This window comes from Monopterus albus, unplaced genomic scaffold (assembly GCF_001952655.1).
Source record: "Monopterus albus unplaced genomic scaffold, M_albus_1.0 scaffold1.1, whole genome shotgun sequence".
NCBI lineage: Eukaryota > Metazoa > Chordata > Actinopteri > Synbranchiformes > Synbranchidae > Monopterus > Monopterus albus.
In genome coordinates, this window is record NW_018127881.1 from 5,027,453 (window position 1) to 5,050,173 (window position 22,721).

The 22,721-nt window shown below is 40.3% G+C and overlaps 2 protein-coding genes across 8 annotated transcripts in view; both read left to right on the forward strand.

The window, feature by feature from the left end:
• The first annotated feature begins 3 nt into the window (after positions 1–3).
• Positions 4–19,310, forward strand: lrig2 (leucine-rich repeats and immunoglobulin-like domains 2). The gene is made up of 18 exons (XM_020602996.1): positions 4–707; positions 1,693–1,767; positions 2,170–2,304; positions 2,833–2,976; positions 3,125–3,268; positions 3,468–3,611; positions 3,877–4,020; positions 6,200–6,280; positions 6,556–6,627; positions 7,770–7,838; positions 9,021–9,184; positions 9,480–9,791; positions 10,040–10,321; positions 11,358–11,798; positions 11,940–12,092; positions 13,422–13,562; positions 14,824–15,093; positions 15,827–19,310. The coding sequence occupies exons 1-18, from the start codon at positions 520–522 to the stop codon at positions 16,057–16,059; spliced, it is 3,192 nt and encodes a 1,063-aa protein (XP_020458652.1). The 5' UTR covers positions 4–519; the 3' UTR covers positions 16,060–19,310.
• Positions 19,311–21,362: 2,052 nt separating this feature from the next.
• Positions 21,363–22,721, forward strand: part of magi3b (membrane associated guanylate kinase, WW and PDZ domain containing 3b) — a 118,201-nt gene continuing 116,842 nt past the window's right edge. For 4 of the 7 annotated variants that reach the window (XM_020614451.1, XM_020614613.1, XM_020614780.1 and 1 more), the window contains exon 1: positions 21,363–22,578. In XM_020614451.1, the coding sequence (XP_020470107.1) occupies positions 22,272–22,578 (307 nt within the window). In that variant the 5' untranslated portion in view covers positions 21,363–22,271. The remainder of the gene's footprint in view (positions 22,579–22,721) is intronic. The other 3 variants (XM_020614530.1, XM_020614937.1, XM_020614696.1) reach the window with 2 other exon arrangements.

The window sequence follows — 22,721 nt, forward strand, 5'->3', positions numbered from 1 at the left end:
TGTAAACATGCTAGAGAGAGGCGGGACCTAGGATATCATATGTCATCAACTAAAAGCGCTTTGTTGTTCTTTCGGGATCCAAAGACGGAGAAAATATATTTTCAGTTTTCAACACTCTGGGTTAAGTGAAGATATTGTTTCATTTGGTTACATGTGATCGAAAACCAGTGTATGGAACCGGCGCCGTCTGGTGAAAAGTGGCGTATCTGTGGCACAAAATCTGATCATCGTTTAGTTAGCGTTAGCCACTCCTGGAGAGCATAGTCCAGATAGGAGCGGAAGGAATTCCAGGCATTGGGAAGAAGGGGAGAAATCTGTGCTGAAGATGCCTCATGCAACTTGGAAAACATTTTATTTTACAGTTCCGCCTGGAAGCATGGCATTATAACCTGAAGTATGTGCTTGTTTGACTGATACCACATTGCAGGAGCTATATGATGGTGTTTTTGTAACTGTAACCGTGTCAGTTTAACGAGTTAGCCACGTAGCTACATAGCCTTCAGTAGAAAGGCATTTAAAATGGCGGAGGGTTGGCCCATTCCTTCGGCCCTTGTCTTCATGCTGCTGAGTTTGAGTGCCTGGGCCCATGAGTCTTGTCCTACTCCCTGCTCGTGTTTAGAAGGACAAGATAATGCCAGTATTCTAGACTGTAACAGGAAAAGGCTGTTGACGGCTCCAATGGACCCACCAGATGAGATAACCCAAGTGTAAGTAATGTTACACAACATAAGCAGTTACACATGAATGTGTTGAAGTTAGTCCTGTAACGTTACTGCATTGCACTGCACTGATTTGTTGCTCAGCCAAAGAAACCTCATTTAGTAAAATATGTATTAACCACTTGATCTAACTTGATTTTACCCCCAGTCTCTATGGTTTAGTTTTGTTTTAGGACATATTGTATATTTCCCTTTCTTTCAGACAACTGTGAAGAGGTTAAAAACAATGATTATCTCATCCTATGTCATTTGTAGAGTCACTGTGTAAAGGTAACAGTGATTACAACCTATCTGAGCATAATTTACACTTAGTTGCTGGTTTATTATGTACACCCATTTGAACTAATCCAGTCTAATAAATCAGGCCTGTAATCATAGCTTCGTGATGGTTATATTTTTCATTTTTTGTTAAAACTGTTCAAAAAATGTGTTGACTCATATGTATGGTCACTTGAAATTTTGTGCTACTGTTAAATTTTATGTATGTATGTATATATTTAGACATTTTCAATAGTTATCATACATTTATCAATATAAAATAGGCCTATTGGAAATACGTCTTTGCACAATACAGTTCAATAGCACCAAGATTACTGCTTCCAAAATGAGATAAAGCCAGTCATGTTGGTTTCAGCTAAGATTGAGCATTATATCTGCCATGATATCTAATGCTGAGTTGTGCTGTGTCTTAAGTTAGTTGTACCTAATAAGATAGCATGTGAATGGAAATATGAAGCCATGGTATACATGAGTGAATTGCTCAGAGTTTGTAGTTACTTTGGAAAGTCAAATTCCTCGTGTGTCCGACACACCTCGCCAATAAAACTGATTCTGATTCTGAAGTAGTTTCTTAATCCATGATCTTGCTGATACAGTGTTGTTAGTACTTATCATCTAGTATTCCAGTTTTAATTGTGTCCCCCGCAGATGTTTTTAATGTATGACCATAATTTTCCATTGCACTTCATTTCAGCACCATGAATCACAATGAGCTTACTGTTCTGCCATTTCTTGGATATGTTTCCTCAAACATCACCTCACTGTCGCTGTAAGTACAAGATAAAACTTGTCAAAATACTACTACTACTACTTGTCAAATAAACCAAGCATTTCTTTATATGAAACTTTAACTCCTTTTATATTAAAGACTGTTCTTTATACTCTTATCAGTTCGTTTCTTTACATTCAGATTTTACAACATTGACCACTTATCACTGTGTTTGATAGCATTTTATGCCTTATGTACAAATTAACTGATACCAAAACATTGCTAAGGTACCATTTATGTTTTGTTACCAAGCACGATGCACAGTCACAGACCATCTGAGTCTTTCCTTGTGTTAGTGTGATTTCAGTATACTGTAGACTTATCTTGTCATATGATATCAGTGTCATTATGACTGTGAAGAGTAATACTTACTAATACCTGATTATATTTTTTATGATTCAGAGTCCACAATCGGATCTCAGAGCTGTCAGTGCATCAGCTGCAGCCATATGTTTCTCTGGAGACATTGGACCTGACATCCAACTCCATCTCTGAGCTCAAAGTTGGATCCTTCCCCTCCATGCAACTGAAATATCTGTAAGCAAGCACTGGTTATTTAATGGTCTTTGTTTAACCTTTTTAATTAGAGAGCACAAGAACAAATGATCTACAAGAATACTCTGAGAATACAGGTTGATTGTAATGTAAAATTAAACCACAGGGCACTAAGAGAGCATATACATCTACAAAGACTGCTCAGCACTAAACACATTTTATTTTAATAATAGAAAATACACTGTTAAAGCAGTAAATCAGTTTACAGTTATAGAGGAGTCAATGGTATGAGGGAACAGACTGTAAAATATAATAGTAAGATAACAAGATGGAGGATCAAGTATGACCTAGCACATCTTAAAGCAAAATAGTGATTTACAATGCACGGCATTCATTCTAGTTTACTTCTAATGAAGTCAGAGCACCTTGTTTTGATCAATTTTCTGTTAGTAAAAAAAAAAAAAAAAAAAACATATTATTGTAGACAAACTGGTTTTGTGGTTCATCCTCTTGTGAACATATCCCGATTTTGGCTTGAATGTGTCTTCTCTTGTTTGTTTTTTTTCATAGGAATTTGAGTAATAACAAGATCAGTATCCTTGAGCCTGGCTGCTTTGAAAACATCTCCAGCACCCTGCTGGTGCTGAAGCTGAACAGGAACAGATTAGCTGAGCTCTCATCCAAAGTCTTCATACTTCCACAGCTTCAGTTCCTGTAAGTATTGTGTGGTGTTTTTGGAGCAAAACTAAAATTAGTCAGCCAAGAAATTAGTTGTTTATAGTTGGCACACATGACTGTGGATTTCACTTCTTTTGTTACAGCTCTTTTTTTGGTTGAAAAATTGTGTTTACTTTCATTGTAGTGAAATGAAGCGTAACAAGATCAAGATAGTGAACAGCCTGACATTCAAAGGCATGGACTCACTGAAGTCACTGAAGATGCAGCGGAACGGCATCACTAAACTCTTGGATGGAGCCTTTTTTGGACTTAACAACATGGAAGAACTGTGAGTACAGTGTTATAAACTTTTCTGTAAAGTGACATTCAACAGCATGTCCATCAGCAATTTTGGAATTCACACCTGTCAAGAAACTTTGTAGACTGCTCATATTGGGCTCTAGTAGACTGGTAATAAAATTAAATCAATTTATGCAATGAAACCGTTTTATGTTAATACCATTTTGTTTCGCCCACCTGTGTCTTAGAGAGCTGGAGCACAACAACCTAACTGAGGTCAACAAAGGTTGGCTGTATGGCCTGCACATGCTGCGTAACTTGCGGGTCAGCCAGAATGCTGTTGGCATCATCCGACCAGACGCCTGGGAGTTTTGCCAAAAGCTTGAGGAACTGTAAGTGTCTTTGCTTCACGCAGCAGAGTTCCCACCTTGTTTCTTTAGCCCCAGACACTGAAATTCATTGTGGACCCTAAGGAGTTGCTGTTGTGGTGCTGCAGTACTGCGAGGTGTGTGGAGCTGATTCAGTGTTGTCTTGCCTCTGGTGAATGTACTGTAGGAGTTTCATTCTTGAATTTGGAGTTACGGTAACATACAAGACTTGTGTTCAAGGAGGGTATATTGTGAAATAATCTATCATATTTGTGGTTGTTCTGTACAGGGACTTGTCCTTCAATCATCTGACCAGACTTGAGGAGACAGCTTTCCTTGGGTTGGGTTTCCTGGAGACCCTGAATTTGGGAGAGAACTCCATTAGCCATTTGGGAGAGGGGGTGTTCAGTGGCCTAGCAAGTCTGCGCACCCTGTAAGTGCTGCACTTTACAGTGCATTCACACATACGAACACAAATAGCTGACTGTATCGGGCATTTGTTGATTCTATAGTTCTGTGGGTGTGTTGTGTTGAGCATGTAATTTACATACAGAGCTCTGATGGGACAGTCTTCTGTTGTATCTGCCGTACTATGTGCTGCAGTTTGTTCCTACAGTTCTGCAATTTTTTTTTTATTTTTTAAATGTCTCAGTGACTCGTTAAAATCACATAGAGAACTGTGAAGCTAGAGACTGGGGGGACAAGTTTTCCCTCCATTTTGTTTAAAATTCCTTCACATAGTGGAGTCAGTGTTTCCCACACATACACTTTACTTGGGCAGGCTGTACAGGTATAACTGCCTAAGTATTTTTGGTCATCTATATATATATATATATATATAAAACCAGAACAGATTAACAATTAACGAGAGTAGAAGGACAGCAGCCAACATGCTGCTGTGGGAGAGCCAATCAACAAGCACAAAGGCACCATATTAGTACTGTATTTAATTAAAAAAAAATTAAAGTATGTGTTTGTCCCCACGCCAGCAGCTTTCGCTCTAGGAAAAATCTGATTCTGTGGGAAACGGTGGGAGTGGAGTAAAAAAACAACTCTGTGGTTTATTTTTCGAATAACGTTGATAGTGGCTCTCATGTGACTGTCGTTCGCACTGTGGAGCAGAGATATTTAGTGCAATATCAAGATGCACGTAGAAGGAAAATTTGTCTAGCAGCATGAAACAACAACAAGACGTATACTATGAAATTCAATAAAATGTGATTAATAGATCATGATTAAAACCTACAGGTAATAGATCTGGAAGTGTTTTAAAAAGTTAGAAGATCCCACTATAGGAACTCCAATCATATGACAGGATTTTTTTTTTTTTTGTTTGTTTTCCAGGTAATCAAATTTTTCATACTGAGCTTTTGTTTATGTAGGCTCCAGGCTTAAAGTTACCTTGAAGAGGTTTAACTTGGTGACATGCTCTAACATCTCGCACTGTGCCACTGTGCATAAAGTTGAGTATTCCTCAGCTTTCCCCTGTAGTGTAGCCGGGTGCTTTTTGAATCTGTCGGGCTCAGCTGGGGGCACAGGGCTGCAAAGCCAGGTCTCATTCATAATGAGTGGCAGCTGTTGCTGGCCTAGTCTTTTGAATCGATGTGTGAATGCAATGCTAATGAAATCTATCTGAGATTTGTTGCTCATTTACTATAACTAGTGTGCTGAAGCTTACTGTGCAAAATTATAACCAAGTCCTGACTTGTTTTTGGCTCTGCGCATTCTCATGACGGTTCCTGGCGACAGCAGGTGTGTGTTTATGTCGCTCACTTTTATGTATAGTTCTAGTCCTGTTTTCAGTACATTTCTTGAGTGTTTTTAAGTAGTTTAGAGAAACAACATTAGACCTTGCCAATATTTGAAGTATTCTCTGCTGTTATCTTAGCCACATTCAGATTATTTGTCGTGTAGTTTCAAAGAATTCTCTCTCTCATCTGTTACAGTAATGTCCTGTAGTTATTCCTCTTATCAGTGCCACAGAATACTTAATTTCCAGTTGCAAAAGTTGTGTGTGCTTCTGGGATGTTAGATTACAGTTTGAACCACATTAACACAACCTCGAAATATTTGAAAATCCAAAATATCAGCCTGATTAAGTTGGCATGTCCTCTTCATCGTACGTTTATCTTCAAGTTACAAAGTGTTGAACGAAGAGGGAATTGTGAACTCATTTGCCGCTTGGAGTTCTGCTTAAACCACTGAGCTGCAGCAAGAAAAGGGGTCATATTTGCAAGATTAATTGTCCTGGGAGCTTTCATGGGAGAGGGGATTTGGAAAGTGCCAAGGTCCTTTCAGAGGTCGCCAGACATGAGGAAAGAGAAACAAGGGAGCCCATGACCCATCCTTTCCTTTCCCGTTTCCAGTGGATGCATGAACTGTCCCATTGGTAAACAATTAATTTCCCTTCATCAGAACAACAGGGGCAGTGAATTGTGACACACTGTTGAAGTATGGTGTCTCAGCTTGTTAGTCTCTTAACTGAGCGTCACTTCCACTGAAAACCATAGTGGAGCTAAAGTCCCATCTCTGTGCACTTTGCAGAAACGAGCTTTAGAGATTTCATTTTCATTGTATGTAGTGTTTAATTTGTGTGGCTCTTTGTTTTCCAGAGACATCCGCAATAATGAAATCTCCTGGGCCATTGAGGACTCGGTTGGTGTATTTGATGGAATGAAGAAGCTGAACACACTGTGAGGACAATCTGATTTATAAATATGAATATTTATAGATATGATTTTTTTATTTAAATACACATGGTTGTAAAATATACATTTAGAAAAATATAGTTGGCGCAATTTAAAATTAAATTCTGTGTCAGTGGACTAGATTGTAGTTTGTTCAAACTTGCATTGAACGATTTTTTTTTAGATGTCCTACTTTATCCTGAAAGTTGCTGAGTCACTAGATTCATTGTGTAAGACAGTGGTTTCCCAGGAGCAACCATGAAATGTACTTCATTTTCCAGAATCCTACAACGGAACAAAATCAGATCCATCACTAAGAAAGCATTTGAAGGCTTGGAAGAGCTGGAACACCTGTGAGTAAAACCATGGCTCAGTCCTTTTTTTCCACATAGCTACAGTCAGTACAGAAAGTTTAGAGACCTTTCCAAGTTTTCCATAGTTTGTTATGTTTCAGATTCATCTTAAAATGGATTCAGTTCATTTTTATCTCATCAGTCTACACATAATATTCCACAATGATAAAGTGAAAGGTTTTTGGAGTGTTTTGAACCTTTATGTAAAAAAAGACTGAAATATCCCATTTACGTCAGTATTCAGACCCTTCAATTAATACGTGATTAAAGCAGCTTTCACAGCAATGACAGCCTTGAGAATGAAGCTGCAGGCTTGCCCCAGTTTTCTTTTGGAATTTTCTGCCATTCTTCTTGGTAGAATCGTTCAAGGTAAGAAGATGCCGTGGTCCATTCATAGTGACCCTTGGGTTCATGGTTACCTGTCTGACCAAGGGCCTTCATCCCCAGTTACTGTATGGCTGGGTGGTGAAGAATGGTGGTGGTTCCAGATCTGTTCCATTTGACAATAATGGAGGCTAATGTGCTCTTGGGCACATTCAGGGCTGCAGAAATTTTCTTGTATCCTTCTCCAGATCTGTGTCTTGACTCAGTCCTGTCTCACAGGTCTGTGGACAGTTCTCCTGACCTCATGGCTTTGTTTTCATTCTGACATACACCATCAACTATGAGACCTTATATAGACAGGTGTGTGCCTTTCATAATTATATCCACTGCATTAAATCAGACACAGGAGGACTCCAATCATATATAGATACTGATACGATGCACCAGAGTTCAATCGCAAGTGTCATAAAAAAGGGTCTGAAATGTAAAATGTTTGTAAGTGGGATATTTCAGCCTTTTATTTTTAATACATTTACAGAACATTCCAAAAACCTGTTTTCACTTTATCAGCGTGTAATATTGTGTGGAGATTGATGAGGATAAAATTCAACTGAATTCATTTTACGATGAGTTTGAAAACTTGAAAGGGTCTGAATACTTGTGTCTCACTAGGATTTCTTTATTGTTGAATGATTAAAGATAGCAGGAAGCTTTTATTACCACTGTTGTGTTGTTGCCTTGTGCTTGTGAAACGGGATGCCATTTTGGTCAAATCACATTGTAGGTGTGTTTAATTCATATTTCTGTCCCCTCTGCAGGGACCTCAGTAAGAATGGCATCATGTCAATACACCCCGAGGCGTTGTCCCATATGAAGCTGAAAGTGTTGTGAGTAGACACAAAATGAATCTTAAAGCACTCGTAAGCACATTTGGAGGACAGCTTTTCCCTGCCTTAATATTGTTTCTTCAACTGAACCTATTGCCGCCATTAAAAACGTATTATAGTGTAATGATTACTTAGCTGTGCAATTCAGTGTCATGTTTACTGTTTTAAATTGGCATTATATTGTTCTGTGAAGAAGATCTTAACCACTGAAATGTGACAGACTTGTTGGTCTACTGTAGCTTTAGTAATGAGCAAATAACTTTACCTTTTGAGCTTTTAACCCCCTTCTTTTGGTGGTGACATTTAAAACTATGCAAACTTGCTTAGTGACTACAGTGTTGTCTTACTAAAGTTGTACATTTTCTGGCTCAGCTCAGATCCTTATTCAAGTTGTAGTGGCATCCGCTTAGTGAGGACAAGCGCCTCTCCAGACAAATGTTAAATCTCTAATCTTTCTAAGGTTCTGATAAGCCCATTTTAGGATTGGCTACAAAGTGCACCAGAGAAAATGTCATCGCAGTAGTCATATCCTCTTATTAATTACACTGCGTCTGTAATAGAATATAGAATTATTTGCTTGGTGAGTGGAAAAAGTGGCTGATTAGAGAAATATAATGACAACACTCTTGTAAATGAGGTTTATTTTTGGAGAAAGTGTATTAAAAGCAGATTTCTGTGTGTGGTTTATATAGTAATGAATCTAGATTCCTGTCATGATGTAGGTCTTTTAAACTTTGTGCTAACATGTATTAGAGATGCCATGGTCCAGTTTACTCTGGTTACTGTTTGACATCTCCTGTATTTGAACATTATAACTTGGATTTAATATCATTTAATGACCGTGGTTTTGTATGGCTCTGTATCATTGGTCATGTTTGTGCTTTTGGATGTTTGTGGGATTGTAATTTTTAAGTATCTAAACTGCTACAAAAATTAGGTTAGGTTTACTAATAATGTTTATTTTAGGGGTTCAGAGGGAAAAGGGTATTTTTCAGCAAGAAATATGACAGTTTCTTAAAGACCCACCAGAGCACTGCTTTCATAAAAAACACTGCCTCTTTATTGCATGCTCAGTGTCGCTCATTTGTTACTGTTGCTCATCGCATCCTTTTTAGCTCTGCAGTAGAGTGATGAATCCAACTAATGGCTGTCCCGCTTCCTTTGTGATCTTCCTGTTGTCAGTGTCCTAAACACGAGCAGCTTGCTGTGTGACTGCCACATGCAGTGGTTAGGGCCTTGGCTGACTGACAACCAGTTCCAGCCGACTGTCTCTGCTGTCTGTGCTCATCCTACCAGTCTACTCGGTCGCAACGTCCTGTCCGTCAGTCCGGAAGAGTTTGTTTGTGGTCAGTCCCTTTTATTTATTGATTCCAGTCTGATGTTGATGTTGGTACACTTTAGTCCGCACAGAACTGAGAAAATATTTGTGATGTAAGCCAATAACAGCACATAATTTCACTGTGGAAGCTTCGTTCACGGGTTTTACAAAAATTCCATTTTAACCACCATGTTGTGCTTTATGTATCAGCGCGTAGTTCCTGTACTGAACACCAGCTAATATCTTACATTTCATTTAAGAGGCTTGCTGTAAAAGTATTGATGGTCAGACTTTAAAAAAACGCCATCCATGTCCCTGTACAGATGATTTCCCCAAGCCTCAGATCACAACTCACCCAGAGACGTCTGTGGTGCTGCGGGGGAACAATGTGACTCTCAGCTGTGTTGCCTCCAGCAGCAGTGATTCGCCAATGACCACAGCTTGGCGGAAGGATGGGGAGGTGTTGTATGATGCAGAGGTGCAAAACTATGCCCAGTACCAGGAGGGAGAGCTGATCTACACCACTGTGCTTCACCTCCTTCACGTCAACTTCACTGACGAGGGGTGGTACCAGTGCGTGGTCTCCAATCACTTTGGCTCCAACTACTCCCATAGGGCCAAGCTTACTGTCAACGGTGAGGGTCTTTCCCCTTTTTCAAAGAATGTGATTAATGATTGTTACTGGAGCTCATTTGTTTTCTCATGCTCTGCAGTTTTCTACATTATTTAAGCTTTATGGTGCTGTTCTTTCCAATGTAGCATCCAGACACACAGTTTTAAGACAGAGGAACCCTAAGATCTAGTTGCTACTGCTGTTTGATTCCAGGCTTTTGTCTCTACCTCTCTGGCTCACCTTTGACTTTCTGTTCTTTATTTTTATCAGAGCTGCCATCCTTTCTTAAGACTCCCATGGATCTCACAATCCGGACTGGGACTATGGCCAGGCTGGAGTGTGCCGCTGAAGGCCATCCGTCGCCTCAGATTGCTTGGCAGAAAGATGGAGGCACTGACTTCCCTGCTGCCCGAGAACGCAGGATGCATGTGATGCCAGATGATGACATCTTCTTTATTGCTAATGTGAAGACCGAAGACATGGGAGTGTACAGCTGCACAGCTCAAAATGCAGCTGGCAGCCTTTCGGCAAACGCTACTCTCACCGTTCTGGGTGAGTCATCTACATGATCAGGAGAGTGTATTACTGATGATTTACTGCTCGTTGTGTCTGAGTTACTCTGCTCAAATTGGTTGCCCATTTATATCTGTCACTCATTTTGTTTCCTCATCAGAAATGTTAACTAATGACTACATAAATGTAAACCGTCTGTGACACAACTGTTTGATCACATTTCCTAATGACTATGCATCTGAGATTTTAATTTAGCTATGAATTTGTATATAATAAATAGCCCTTTTCAGACATGGTAGCTGTGAATTTACAGGCTACATGTAGCTGTGTAGCAGTTGCTCTTTTGTTCAGACTTGGAGCTGCTCTGACCTAGCAGGATACAGCCACAGTGTTCATGTGATATCCACCAAGGCAGACACCAAGTAACACTGTTTACGATTTATCTTGTAATTTCTTTCTTTTCACAGATGATGAGCTGTGTTTGATTTCAATGTCAGACCAGTTTCCATCCATTCAGAATTACATCACACTGCTAAACTGTACAAACTACAAGCTAGTGATCTTCAGCTCTTTTTATGTTTTTGCCCAAAATTTACTGCCTGCCCTACATCCACTCCATTGAGAGACAGGGTGAATGAACGGAGGGAGCAGCCTTGGCCAGAACAAACAGTAAATCAGAGGAAAGGTTCTGTGCAAGTACAGTATGTCTGTCGTGATCAAATTTCCATTAAGGACACCTTAAACAGACATGTAGCTAGCTATTTGACTAGGTCTGACCAGGTAAAATTGCCAGTAACGCTTTCTCGACTACACAACTCAGGGATTTGTTCAGACATGATGCCTAGATATGAAATAGCAGGCACATTTCTAGCATGTCTGAAAAGGTTTAATGACTCAGCCAAGTGCAAAGTTTGTGATCAAGGCTTACATAATGGTACAAAAAAAAGATTTTTTATTTTTTTATTTTATTTTATTCTACAATTAACAAACTTGACTTCACACACATTCATCTAAACACTTTGGCTCAAATGTCACTGTTGTTAATTCCAAAGCCATGAACCCCCTTCTCTTCCAGAAACTCCATCCTTCATGCGGCCACTGGAGGACAGAACAGTGGCCCGTGGTGAAACTGCTGTGCTTCAGTGTATAGCCAGAGGCAGCCCGGCGCCTCGTCTCAACTGGACCAAAGATGATGGGCCGTTGGTTCTCACAGAGCGCCACTTCTTTGCTGCTGCCAACCAGCTTCTTATTATAGTAGATGCTGGTCCTGCTGATGCTGGGAAATATACTTGCATCATGTCTAACACTCTGGGCACAGAGCGTGGCCACATCTACCTGAGTGTGGCACCATCACCAAACTGTGATACTGGTGCGGGCTATGACCAGGACGGCTGGACCACAGTGGGCATAGTGGTTATTGTGGTGGTGTGCTGTGTGGTGGGAACCTCCCTGGTCTGGGTCATTGTCATCTATCACATGCGCAGGAAGAGTGAGGACTACAGTATCACCAACACAGGTGAGCAGTTCAGATCTGTGATATAAAATGTGTCTTATGTGATCATGTTTGTTTGGAAACTACGAAATGCATCTATGGGGACAACGTTTGTCAGGATAAGACTCAATACTGTGTGACAAACTATGTCTCCATCTGTTCCAGATGAGATGAATTTGCCAGCAGACATCCCCAGCTATCTGTCCTCTCAGGGTACCTTGTCAGAGCCTCAGGAAGGATACAGTAACTCAGAGGCAGGCAGCCACCAGCAGCTCATGCCTTCTCTCTCTCATGGATATGTCCATAAGGGCACAGATGGTGAGTAATTTTCCTTTTAGATTTGGAGAAGTCCACCATTTCTGAACTGTATATATGAGGTGATTTCTGCTATTTCCACTGCAAACTCTTTGCATAGCTGAAAAAAACACTGGTGTCTCCTAAAGCTGGAACCAAATAAAGCTTCCGCGATTATCCAACATAATCAATTATATCGACCTTGAAAAGGCGTTGACATCAATATTTCTAACCACCACATCTTTTTCTATAACACTTCAATCATTCATTAAAACTTCACTACGTAACCACCTGTAAAATCCACAGAAGAAGAATATCTCAGTGTAATTGCTGCATGCTTGAGTCAGTTGTTTTTGGCTCCAGTCACTGCTCAGCTCCAGTCAGCGCTATAGTTTTAGAAATGGCCACAGCTGAGTTGCAGAGTCTGACTCATTTGCAAAAGAGGTTCAGTGTAAAAGTTTCCAAAGTGTGTGTCAAAAAATCAAAAGGTGGTCTGTACACCTGGCAAAATTCAGTTTACATATCACAGCAGAACAAGTGCTACGCATGAACACCTGAAGAGAAAACACACAGGTGCTATTCTGGATGATTGTCTGTTCATGTTTATTTGTATTTATTTACATTTATTTATTATAAATCACTATCAGAGGGAGAGCTTTTTAATAATAAAGTCATCTTCCTGAGTGTTTGAGAAAATGTTTAGGCTTATTCTACGTTAATTGACATTCCCAGCGTGTGTTCTTTGTTCATTTATAGAGTACTGTATTTATAGAGCTTTCTTTTAAGTCTGTGGTTCTTGCGTGTTGCGTTTGTTGGGACGTACATTTTTGGAGGAAAATAATCGTTTAGATGAATCGACAAATCAGTAAAATAAAGAAAACAACTGAAAATAGTTCCTTTAATATTCATATAAAGATTTATATTGTATTGTCAACTTTCAGTATATTAGACATAGGACATTCTAATATTACAATAAATTAAAGCAAATCAGTTTTTAGTTGGCAGTGTAGTGACCTTTGATTAGACAAAGTTTTCTTCTGGTAGAAACTGATTTAATGCTTTTGGTTCTGTCAATACTTTGGTGAAAAGAAAACAAAGCTTGTTATGTTGACAAAACAGAGATTACAAGATCATTGCATGATCTCAAGATGTCAATCGCTGAGGTACATTACTGCTTGTCCTGCCTTTCATACAAATCACCTCTGACATGACAGCTTCTGGGATGTGATTTCCTGAAGCCGAAGGTCTTGGACAGTCACGTACCTGTTGGGTTCTTGTTTCTGCTTTGGTGTTTTGGACCAGACTCTTACTCCTTTACTAATAAGACTCATTGACTAACTGTTTGTATCCCAGGTGTGTGTTATGGAGACACGAGCAGCGAGGTGGAAGTGGAGGGGAATGGCATGCTGCACTGCAGAGTTGGCTCTTTGTTCACTGGCCGTAGCAGCTTCCACGCTGGAGAGCCCCTTGACGGACTAGCTGGAGTCACTACAGGTTAGTGTCATCTACACACAAGCAGTCATGAGTTTTTATTTATTTTCAAAGGCTTAGACCCGTTTATAGATAACTAGTGTTGATGTTTTGCCATGATTATCTAATAAAAAAATGTAGTTGTAGACACATTAAGGTGTATTTGAAGTCAGTTTTGTAATAATTGATCACTACTGTAAATAATCAGGTCAGGATGACAGTATTACGATTGCAGCAGTACCAGTACATATACACTGAACTAGACACCAGATAAAATATTCAATACATCTGATGATAAACTGTTTATAGCACCTGTTGTACAGGAAAGGCAGTGTAAAGTGCTTTACAAGGTTATAAAATTAGCATACATCAGGTAAAATAATAGTGTGTGACTGACTACATGATTAAACTTTAAAAAATGGTCTAGAGGTACATTTCTACCCATTTCATTCACAGACAATAGCAATCAGAGAGTGCACGTACCTCTGCCAAGGAACAACATTCGGTCCTTTGTGGAAAAATGAGATGCAGAACAACACAAAATGTGTCCTAAAGTCCTTGATCCAGATCGGATTTTAGGGTATGATAAGCAGTTGTAATGTGCACCTTAGCTGAACATTTCAGGGTTCTGTGGTCATTACAGGCCAAGTTATGGCAGAAAATATGTGTTAAATGGGGTTTTCAGTGTTGAATTGAAATGGCCAGAAGATCCAGAGTCTGGATCAGATCCAGATGAAATTTGGTCTGGTGACGGACGTAGCCGCCCTACAAATGTGTCTAAATTTCAGACAAAAAAATGATTTTAACTTTTGACAGATAAATGATTTTTTTATTTTACCCCATGTCAAAGATGGGCATTTTTTGTGATTTTGTTTTAAATTTTTTTTTTTTTTGTGACCTTGACCTTTGACCTTTTTCAGCCAAAATCTAATCACCTCTAGGGTTTGTCCCCACCAGCATCTGTACCAAGTATGCTTATGCTCCATCTACCTGTTAGTTTGTAATCCTGCTGATCAACACACACACACACACACACACACACGGAGCCAAAAACATAACCCTGTTGGCAGAAATAATAATAAATATTTAATGAATCGGTGTGTTGTAGAGAATTGAGTGAGTTGAAAATAATCATTAGTAATCACTTGATTGCTTTAAGTTTTCTTGAGGCCTTTTCATAGCCACTGTCAGCAAACAACACACACTTTAAATGGAGCCATGGTCTGGGAAAACAAAAAACAATTGTGGGAAGCAACACATCAAGATGTTTGTCTTCTCTCGCCAGCTGGTGCAGGTCCGCTGGTCATCTGCTCGGACTGCTACGACAATGCCAACATCTACTCTCGCACACGGGAGTACTGCCGTTATGCCTATCTTGGGGAGGACGACCTGCTGGACAAAACTCTGTCAGGCCTGAAGGAGAGCTTTAGTGAGCATGCCCAGCACAAGGACACGGCGCTGGAGAGCCTCGTTAGCAACCACGACTCCTCTGTCTTTCTCACCTCACGTGACAAAAGGTTGAGCAGCCATGGTCTCCCAGAGCGATACGTTAACGGTGAGACTCCAGTGTTACCTTTTACAGCAAGATGGTGACACCATCTTAGTCTAGGTGCAAACAATCATGTTCTACCTGCTGAGGTGTTTTTGGGTAACATGCAGAAATTTCACCATCTACTGAAAAAGGCAAAAAGTAACATCCAGGGTTCTGTAAACACCTTCCTTTGCCTTTATGCACAGTATAAACACAGAGGTCACAGATTCACTGAAGCCAGTGCTTTACAGTGAACTGGTAAACCCTTGACACTATTTATTGGCAATACAAGCTGTTTAGATGCATTGTAATGAGGGTTCAGGTGATCAGAGAGATGAGAGAAGGACAGACAAATGCCAAGAAGTCAGCACGGCCAACTGTGTGTAAACAAAATAAAAAGTAGCTACTTAAATGTGGTTTATCTTGACTCAAATAGCATAGGACTGCAATTAGTGACTGTTGTCACTGCAGAATAGCTATGGGTTTTTTTAAAATGCCTTTTTGAAGAAAAAAAAAAACAATCAAGTTCTAAGTGGTACTTTAAATAGCTGCTTTTGTCCAACCAACACTCTATAATCTAAAGGTAAAGAGATATAAAACAGTGAAAGGCAGCGAATTCTCACATTACCTAAACAATACATAAGTGATTAAAACTGTCAATTGATAAATCGGCTAGACATTCTGCAGTAAGCAGTCGTCTGTTAGTGGAGGATAAAACGTTGCCCTCTAAGTGTTGTGTCTCTTGCCATCTTTGCAGACTCGCTTAGCAGATCGTTCTGGGGAGAAGAGGAAGATCTGTACTCGAATCCCCCACAAGGAGTGTCCCAGCACCCAGTGACTGTACACAGAACACCACCTCTGACCTCAAATGCTGATGGGTCAGAGGAGCTGAGTGAATCAGAGGCCGACTGTTTCCCCAGCCAGGGCGCACAGGACCACAGAAGTGCCTCCACTAGGACTAACCTTCAGGAGCATCCTGCCTTCACATAATACTCTGCCCAATCTGCCTCTGGCTCCTCGTTGCTACACCCCTCTCCCCTTGACTCACTACCTCCATTCTGCCAAAGATGCTCTTTTGTATGTTTACACTTACACTCTAGAGGAAGTGTTAACATTCTCCACTGTGGAAAGACTGCTGTGTCAGGCGGGAAAAATAATCCAGTGATTAACGTGACCTGCTACTTGACACCTCCACCGCTGCAGTACCCCCCCTCCTCTACATCCTTTACTCTTCTTTGTTCTCTTTCAAGAGAAATCTATGAATGTATGCTTCAGAGACCCGCATCAGATGCGGCCATGAGAGCAAATGTACAACATGGTCAAGTCTTGAAAAGCTTTCTCCTCCGTCCCTGCTGCTGTGGGGCTGAAACTGTGTAACCGTGCACTACACACTAACATTTGAGTCTTGTTTTTTTTTTTTTTTGACATAGCCACCTGTTGGAGCAGCCTACATGACTTTGATAGAAATTACAAACCACCTTTTCCCATGTGGGAAAATGGGTTTAGATGGGGGACAAGTGTAGTTCCCTGACCAGCAGATTGGTGCGGTTCATGTAAGAAAACATCGAAAGTGTCCGTCCCACATTTCCACAGCTCTTCTGACTGACTCTAAACTGTGTAAACTGGTGTTGTGTTATGCAAATCCCAGAGACAGCGACACCAATCTGTGGTGTATACTATGAATATATAGGAATATATCTTATATCATGATGATAGTATCATGTTTATCTGATCTTGTTTTTGTCGTGTGTCACACGCAGTCATCAATTCATTCACTTTGTGTATTCAGAATCGAAGCAGTTTGGAGGAGAGTTCAGTTCTTTTGCACATGTGACAATCATAGATTTGCTTGCCATTTTCTAATGGCTGTCTATTTTGATGGCCTTTTTAACAAGCATTCTCAGTAACCTCAGTTAGGTAACATCAGAGCATATGAGCGGAGTGGAGCCGTTTGCCCGCGCCGCTCCCCAACTCGAAGCTACACCAGGCCGCTCCACTCATCGCTCCACGCTCAACTCGCACCTACCTTACTCACTCCAAAAAAGGGAAAGAAATCTTCACGTTTTTCACTTTTAGTTTAAACCGTAGCCTTACATCCCAAAAAAGCTGCAGAACAATGATTATTTTTTGCCAAATAGGAATGATTTATTTCAAAATTACAGTCAGGCCTATTCAACAAGGAATTTAACACTAAACATCGTGTAAAATTCAGCAAATCAATGGGCCTAATTAAATGAAGATATACAGTACATCTATATGACCTTTCAGTTTCCTTTATAAAGTACTTTACGACCTGGCAACGGCCAGTTTTTGACTGAAAAGTGTTCGATGGCTGAGCAAGATGTATTCATTCTGGGTCAGGCTTCAGGCTCGTGGTGCGAGCGGTAATGCAACGAAATTGGAGCAGGACATAGGGTGACACGCCCTCCTTTTTAAAAAGCCGCTCTCTGCTCCCCGCTCACTTGAACTATGCTCCGCTCACATGCTCTGGGTGACATTGTAGTTCATATACACGGTATGCACTGATATGTTTTCCTTATGTCTTACAGGCACTTAATTTAACGGTGTAAACTTTATTATGCAGCGTGCATGCTGTTTTACATTGTGAGGATTTGTCATCGCGTTTTTTTTTTCCCTCAAAGGTTTCTCAAAGTTCACGATCCTTGTGTAATATTGATTAAACCTAGGTTTTCACTTGGACTGTGAAAAATGAGAATGTATTGTATTATTTTATATATGTATGTGTGTGTACATAAAGCTAGTTATCTATTAGATTCCACATCCTACTAGTCAGTTTGCAGAATGGTTTGACACTCAACATTTAAGCTTATTCATTTAAAGCCCTTGTAGCCTCAGCCTTATCTGGACATTTTGACAGATTGGGTCACTTGACAACATGGAAGACGTTTCATGTAAAAGAATATTTCATCAGCTTTGATCTAATGATGTTTTGGTGCTTTATACATTTATCGAACTACAGTTTCTAAGTTATTAGGTACGCCTGGCTAACACAAATGCCATCTAATACAGCAGTCCTGTGATCGATCCTTAATCCTACTTTCATGACGTTTGCAGTGTTCGGTTCAGTTGAAACCTGCCTAGAGAACTGTACCACAGTGTGCGCTGTTTTAAATAACATGTCTCTGTATAATGCAACGTCTCAAAAACCATTATAAAGCTGAATCATCACCTCTCTAACGGTTTCAATGAGTATTACAACCTTCATGAAAGTAGTATTTAATGCCGGGCTGATGAATTAGCACTTGTTTTAGCCAGGTGGACCTAATAACCTGCCAACTCAGTGTCTATCATAGTCCTTCGTCTTGGATGTGCTGTCTGTCAACAAATTGCCTCTAATATTCTCTTTTAAATCTGACCAAGATAGGATTTGTCATGTTGCTTTCTTCCCACTTTAGTAGTGGTATACTGAGCGATGACTGACGATGATTCAGACAATAACATTTCATAGTGCTGATCTGCAGTGTAGCAGGGTGATGGTGTAGCTTGTTGCTATATTTTCCATGTAATGTGACTAAGTGTAACATGGCCAAGCAAGTTGTTAGGTTGGATCAATAATGACTTAAAATTAACACATTTTACTGTATGTGTTGAGCAACAAATGGCATGTCTGTGCCTCCATCTCCTCTGTGGTATGTGCATGTCGGTATCACACTCTCCTTATGGTTCTAACTTGTTTTCATATTTTGTCAATCATGTTTGCCCGTTAGCTACCCAGGTGGCACATTCCAAGCCTTTTTAAGCTGTAAATATGATTAAGTGGTTTTTTTTTTTTTCTTCTCTAAGACAAGTCTAAAACCAGCTTGTCTTTCCTGAGTTCCTCTGTATTCAGACACTCCTTTGCCGTTTCTTGCTGTTTTCTGACTGTTGACCAAAGTCATTCGTATGCCCCTCTTGAGTGATAGAGAAATTAAAATGAAAACTCGCGGCGATAACTTGTTCTAATGGAGGTACACGTCCGGGAAGCGTACATCGATCCATTGTTCAGTATTTTCCGCCAACACAGCATAATATAATGTGCATTTTGTATTGTTTTATTCTCTGAACATCCTTTATTGACTTTATACCAAAGCTTGAGATCCAATGCTGCTTTTTTGTATTGACGTTTGGCATTTTGTTTTGAATAGTATTTTTGACCTTGTTTACCTGTACATTCTGTAAAGCATGTCTAAAAAGCATTTTTACGTAGCCATTACTCAAACATTAAACATGGATTCTGACGATGACGTCTGAACCTTAAATGTCTGTCTCACCACTGCTCTTTGGTAGAAACAGGATTATTTTCATGATTGATTATTAAACACTTAGTTTTTTTGACTGAAATTTCAGGGGGAAAAAAACCATAATACAATGGACCAAAGGTCAAGGTGACATTAAGATTGTTTGGTTTGTCCAACCAGTCCAAAACCCTAAGATATTAAATTTGCAATGATATATAACGGTAAGAAAATTTTCATATTTGTTAAACTAGAATAAGCAATCAAGTTATTGTGGTTTGCCTTTACTGACAGTGGGCGGGCTACAAGAAAAGCTGAGAGGATGTTTTTGCCAGATACGATCTAGGAAACATGCAATGCTACTGTACATGCAGCGGTCTTAACCACAACATGATTACTCAGCACAATATGGAATGATTTAAAAGGCCAAACCATCTGTAATTTGGATTTAGTCATGTCAAGCTAACACAAAGCCAGTTAATATCAGCCTTAAAAACCGTTAATCTATCATCAGTCTTGACATCAAGCAAAGAAAGCAGACGTTTTAAGTCTTTCCTGTATAGATCCAGGAGAATCCGAGGGAACAGACACAAGTGCAATCCAACAGTGCTTTGGCCTTTTAAAGTGTGCAGTTTGCAGTTTCCGCTCTCTAGTCGCTATCAAAGACATGATAGCGTTGTTAATCATCATCTTCAAACCAATGAATTATTCAGCACCGTGTTCAGGGTGGCAGCTCTGTGTTTAAACACAGACTTCCAATGCATCACAGCCAAAGAACAGAAGCTACTGCTGCTTCAAGTACTACAGAAGATGTGTTCCATGTTTCCATTTATCAAGCTAATTAACTACATGTTTCTGACTTTGGACTGCTGTCTGAGTCAACATGGCCAAATTGTCAAAATCCGTTGTGCTGTATTGGAGATCTTTCCATAGATATCGATTAAGCCTAGGTTATCAGTTCGGACTGTGAAAAACCAGGATGTATGTGTACATAATAATTACCTATTGCATTCCATACCCTACTAGTCCATTAGCAGAGAGGCTTATATGTAGAAAAGAGCTGTTTTCAAATGTCAGCTATAACACTGCTTTGAGGATTTCACATAAGGATCTTTCCAGTATAAAAGAATGTGGTCCTGTTCCAACAGGTTTCCTCTTGATTGCTGCTCATCAGAGAAGCTCCCTTGTGATTGGCTTTGTCTGTGACCCTCAATACGTTCAGGTGCTGATTATCAAATTAGTTTCTAAATTACTAGGTGCACCTGCTTAAAATGAATGCTGTCTATTACAGCAGTCCTGCAATTAATCCTTAATCCTACTCTCATGAAGGTTTTGCTGAATCTGAATAAGTGTTGATTCAAGTCATTGTGGAGGTTGTGGTTTGTGGTGCTTTTGGGTTGGATTGCATTATACTCGGTTTTTGTCCATCCCATTTATATAGACAAGGTCAGACTAAATAGCATCTCTTTATACCTATATAGTTTTACATCATCCTGATTTTTTAAAGTTATATTCTAGTAACATGAAACCTTTATTAAACAAAAGGGAGTCAAGTTTAAGTTAAGTTTACAGTATATAAATGTATTAACTCATGGGGCGCTTGGTCTCTCTGATCATGAAATGTGAAGACTGCCCATGTAGGTGGGAGTATTTTCCACTTGGGAAAAAAACTGATTTACAGCTCTACAGTATATCTACTTACAGGATGATAATGTATGCATGAATACTGTACTATGCACGAAAATAAAGGCAACAACTCTGTAAACAAAACTGCAGGGAGCTGTCTAGTGATCAACTCCAATTAAATCAATTCAGTCATTGTCTTATAGATCATGTATGGATAAGTGCTGCTCAGTGCAATCACGCCTGAGTGTATGCAGGTAAACAAGGACCTTTGGGAGGGCTGAACTACAGCAGTGAATTATGGGAGGTGCTCTGATTATGGCAGTAGGTGGCGCTGTGGAGACATTATTTTTGATCCCCAGGAATTTCCTCTCCAAGAATGCTTACCTCACCCTACACAAATTAAGAGTCTCAATTAGGTGTCAACACTTTTGCACGCTTAATATTATGATTACATGTTCTATGTATTTCAGTTAGTATTATATATCGCAACTTATGCCGCCTAATATACAAGACGAGTCCCGGAAATGTTAAAAATAAATGCAGATAAACATTGCGGTTATAGCTACATTTCAGACATGGACTAAGATGACAAACATCGAACATCACTGGAGTGATCTATGATGTTTTTTGCTTTTAGTACCTCGGCACACCGGAGGATGGAGCTAACGTGGGTGTCTGGGAAACTTGGCTGTTACTGCTGAGCGTAAAAGGGGCGTTTTGGAGCTTTGCAATGTTTGTCTTGGCGGTTCCAGGTGTGTTCAAACCCGTAGCAGACAAACGCAAGCAGATGTCACTTGGATCCCAACTGCTAAAGCCGCCTACCGGTGATCTCTGCTGTCTATGTTCAGTCTGCCCACAGGTAGGAGGTATTTCTCGTTGACGCTCTACATTTCAGCGACAGACGTTCCACAACCTACCGCCGAGTGAGTAAAATACCCTCTGTTTACATTTTGTTCTGAATACTTGGCACCGGGAGGCGAAACAAACCGTCGATATGGTTCCAGATTAACAATGGGGAGCCTAAAACCTTGACTGTTCTTTGTAATAGTCTCGCTGCTATCAACTCTCCTGTTTTACGCACAAGGAGCGTTTGGAATTATTACAACAGAGGCAAGTGAGCGCACACCGGAGCATAAACCCGTGGGATGACAGACCTCAGCGGCAGATTCACGGGTGAAAATCAGCCTCATAAATGTCAGGAAGATGAAATCCCCAGCAGGTCGGGAGAATAACTCAGGAGGGTTTATTAGGCCACGTCATTTAGCGCTCATTTAACAACAACAACAACAACAAACAGGGGCGACTGTAACCAGTTGGATCGTTATTAGAAAAGGAGTCACAATGTCCAGAACACTGAAGAAGAAGAAACACTGGTCTAGTAAAGTGGTGGAGTGTGCGGTGTCATGGGGGAACCTGGGGGAATTTGGCTCAGTGGTGGAGGTCCTAGGAGGAGCAGAGCTGGGACAGTTCCCGTACCTGGGTCAGATGAAGCTGGATGTGCTGGTGTGTCACGTCGGGAAGCTGCCCTACTACGGGGACGTTTTGCTGGAGGTGAACGGGACGCCTGTCAGTGGACTTACTAACCGTGACACCCTGGCTGTCATACGCCACTTTCGGGAGCCGATTCGTTTGAAGACGGTCAAGCCAGGTGCGTCCCTTTTCTGTTTTCAGCTGCTACTGGTGTCACATGAGCTCAGTTTTTGATCTGTGACATCCACTAAACACAACAGCCCTCATGCCTAGACACACATCCGGCACTATAGCAGTAAACGGAAACATTGGTGCCTTTAT

What these genes read in the sequence shown, in the direction of transcription:
- lrig2 (XM_020602996.1), top strand. Translation starts at nt 520, where the DNA reads ATGGCGGAGGGTTGGCCCATTCCTTCGGCCCTTGTCTTCATGCTGCTG. An exon ending in AACATCACCTCACTGTCGCT is followed by an intron (nt 1,768 to 2,169) that starts GTAAGTACAAGA and finishes TTTATGATTCAG; the next exon opens with AGTCCACAATCGGATCTCAG. An exon ending in CTAGCAAGTCTGCGCACCCT is followed by an intron (nt 4,021 to 6,199) that starts GTAAGTGCTGCA and finishes TTTGTTTTCCAG; the next exon opens with AGACATCCGCAATAATGAAA.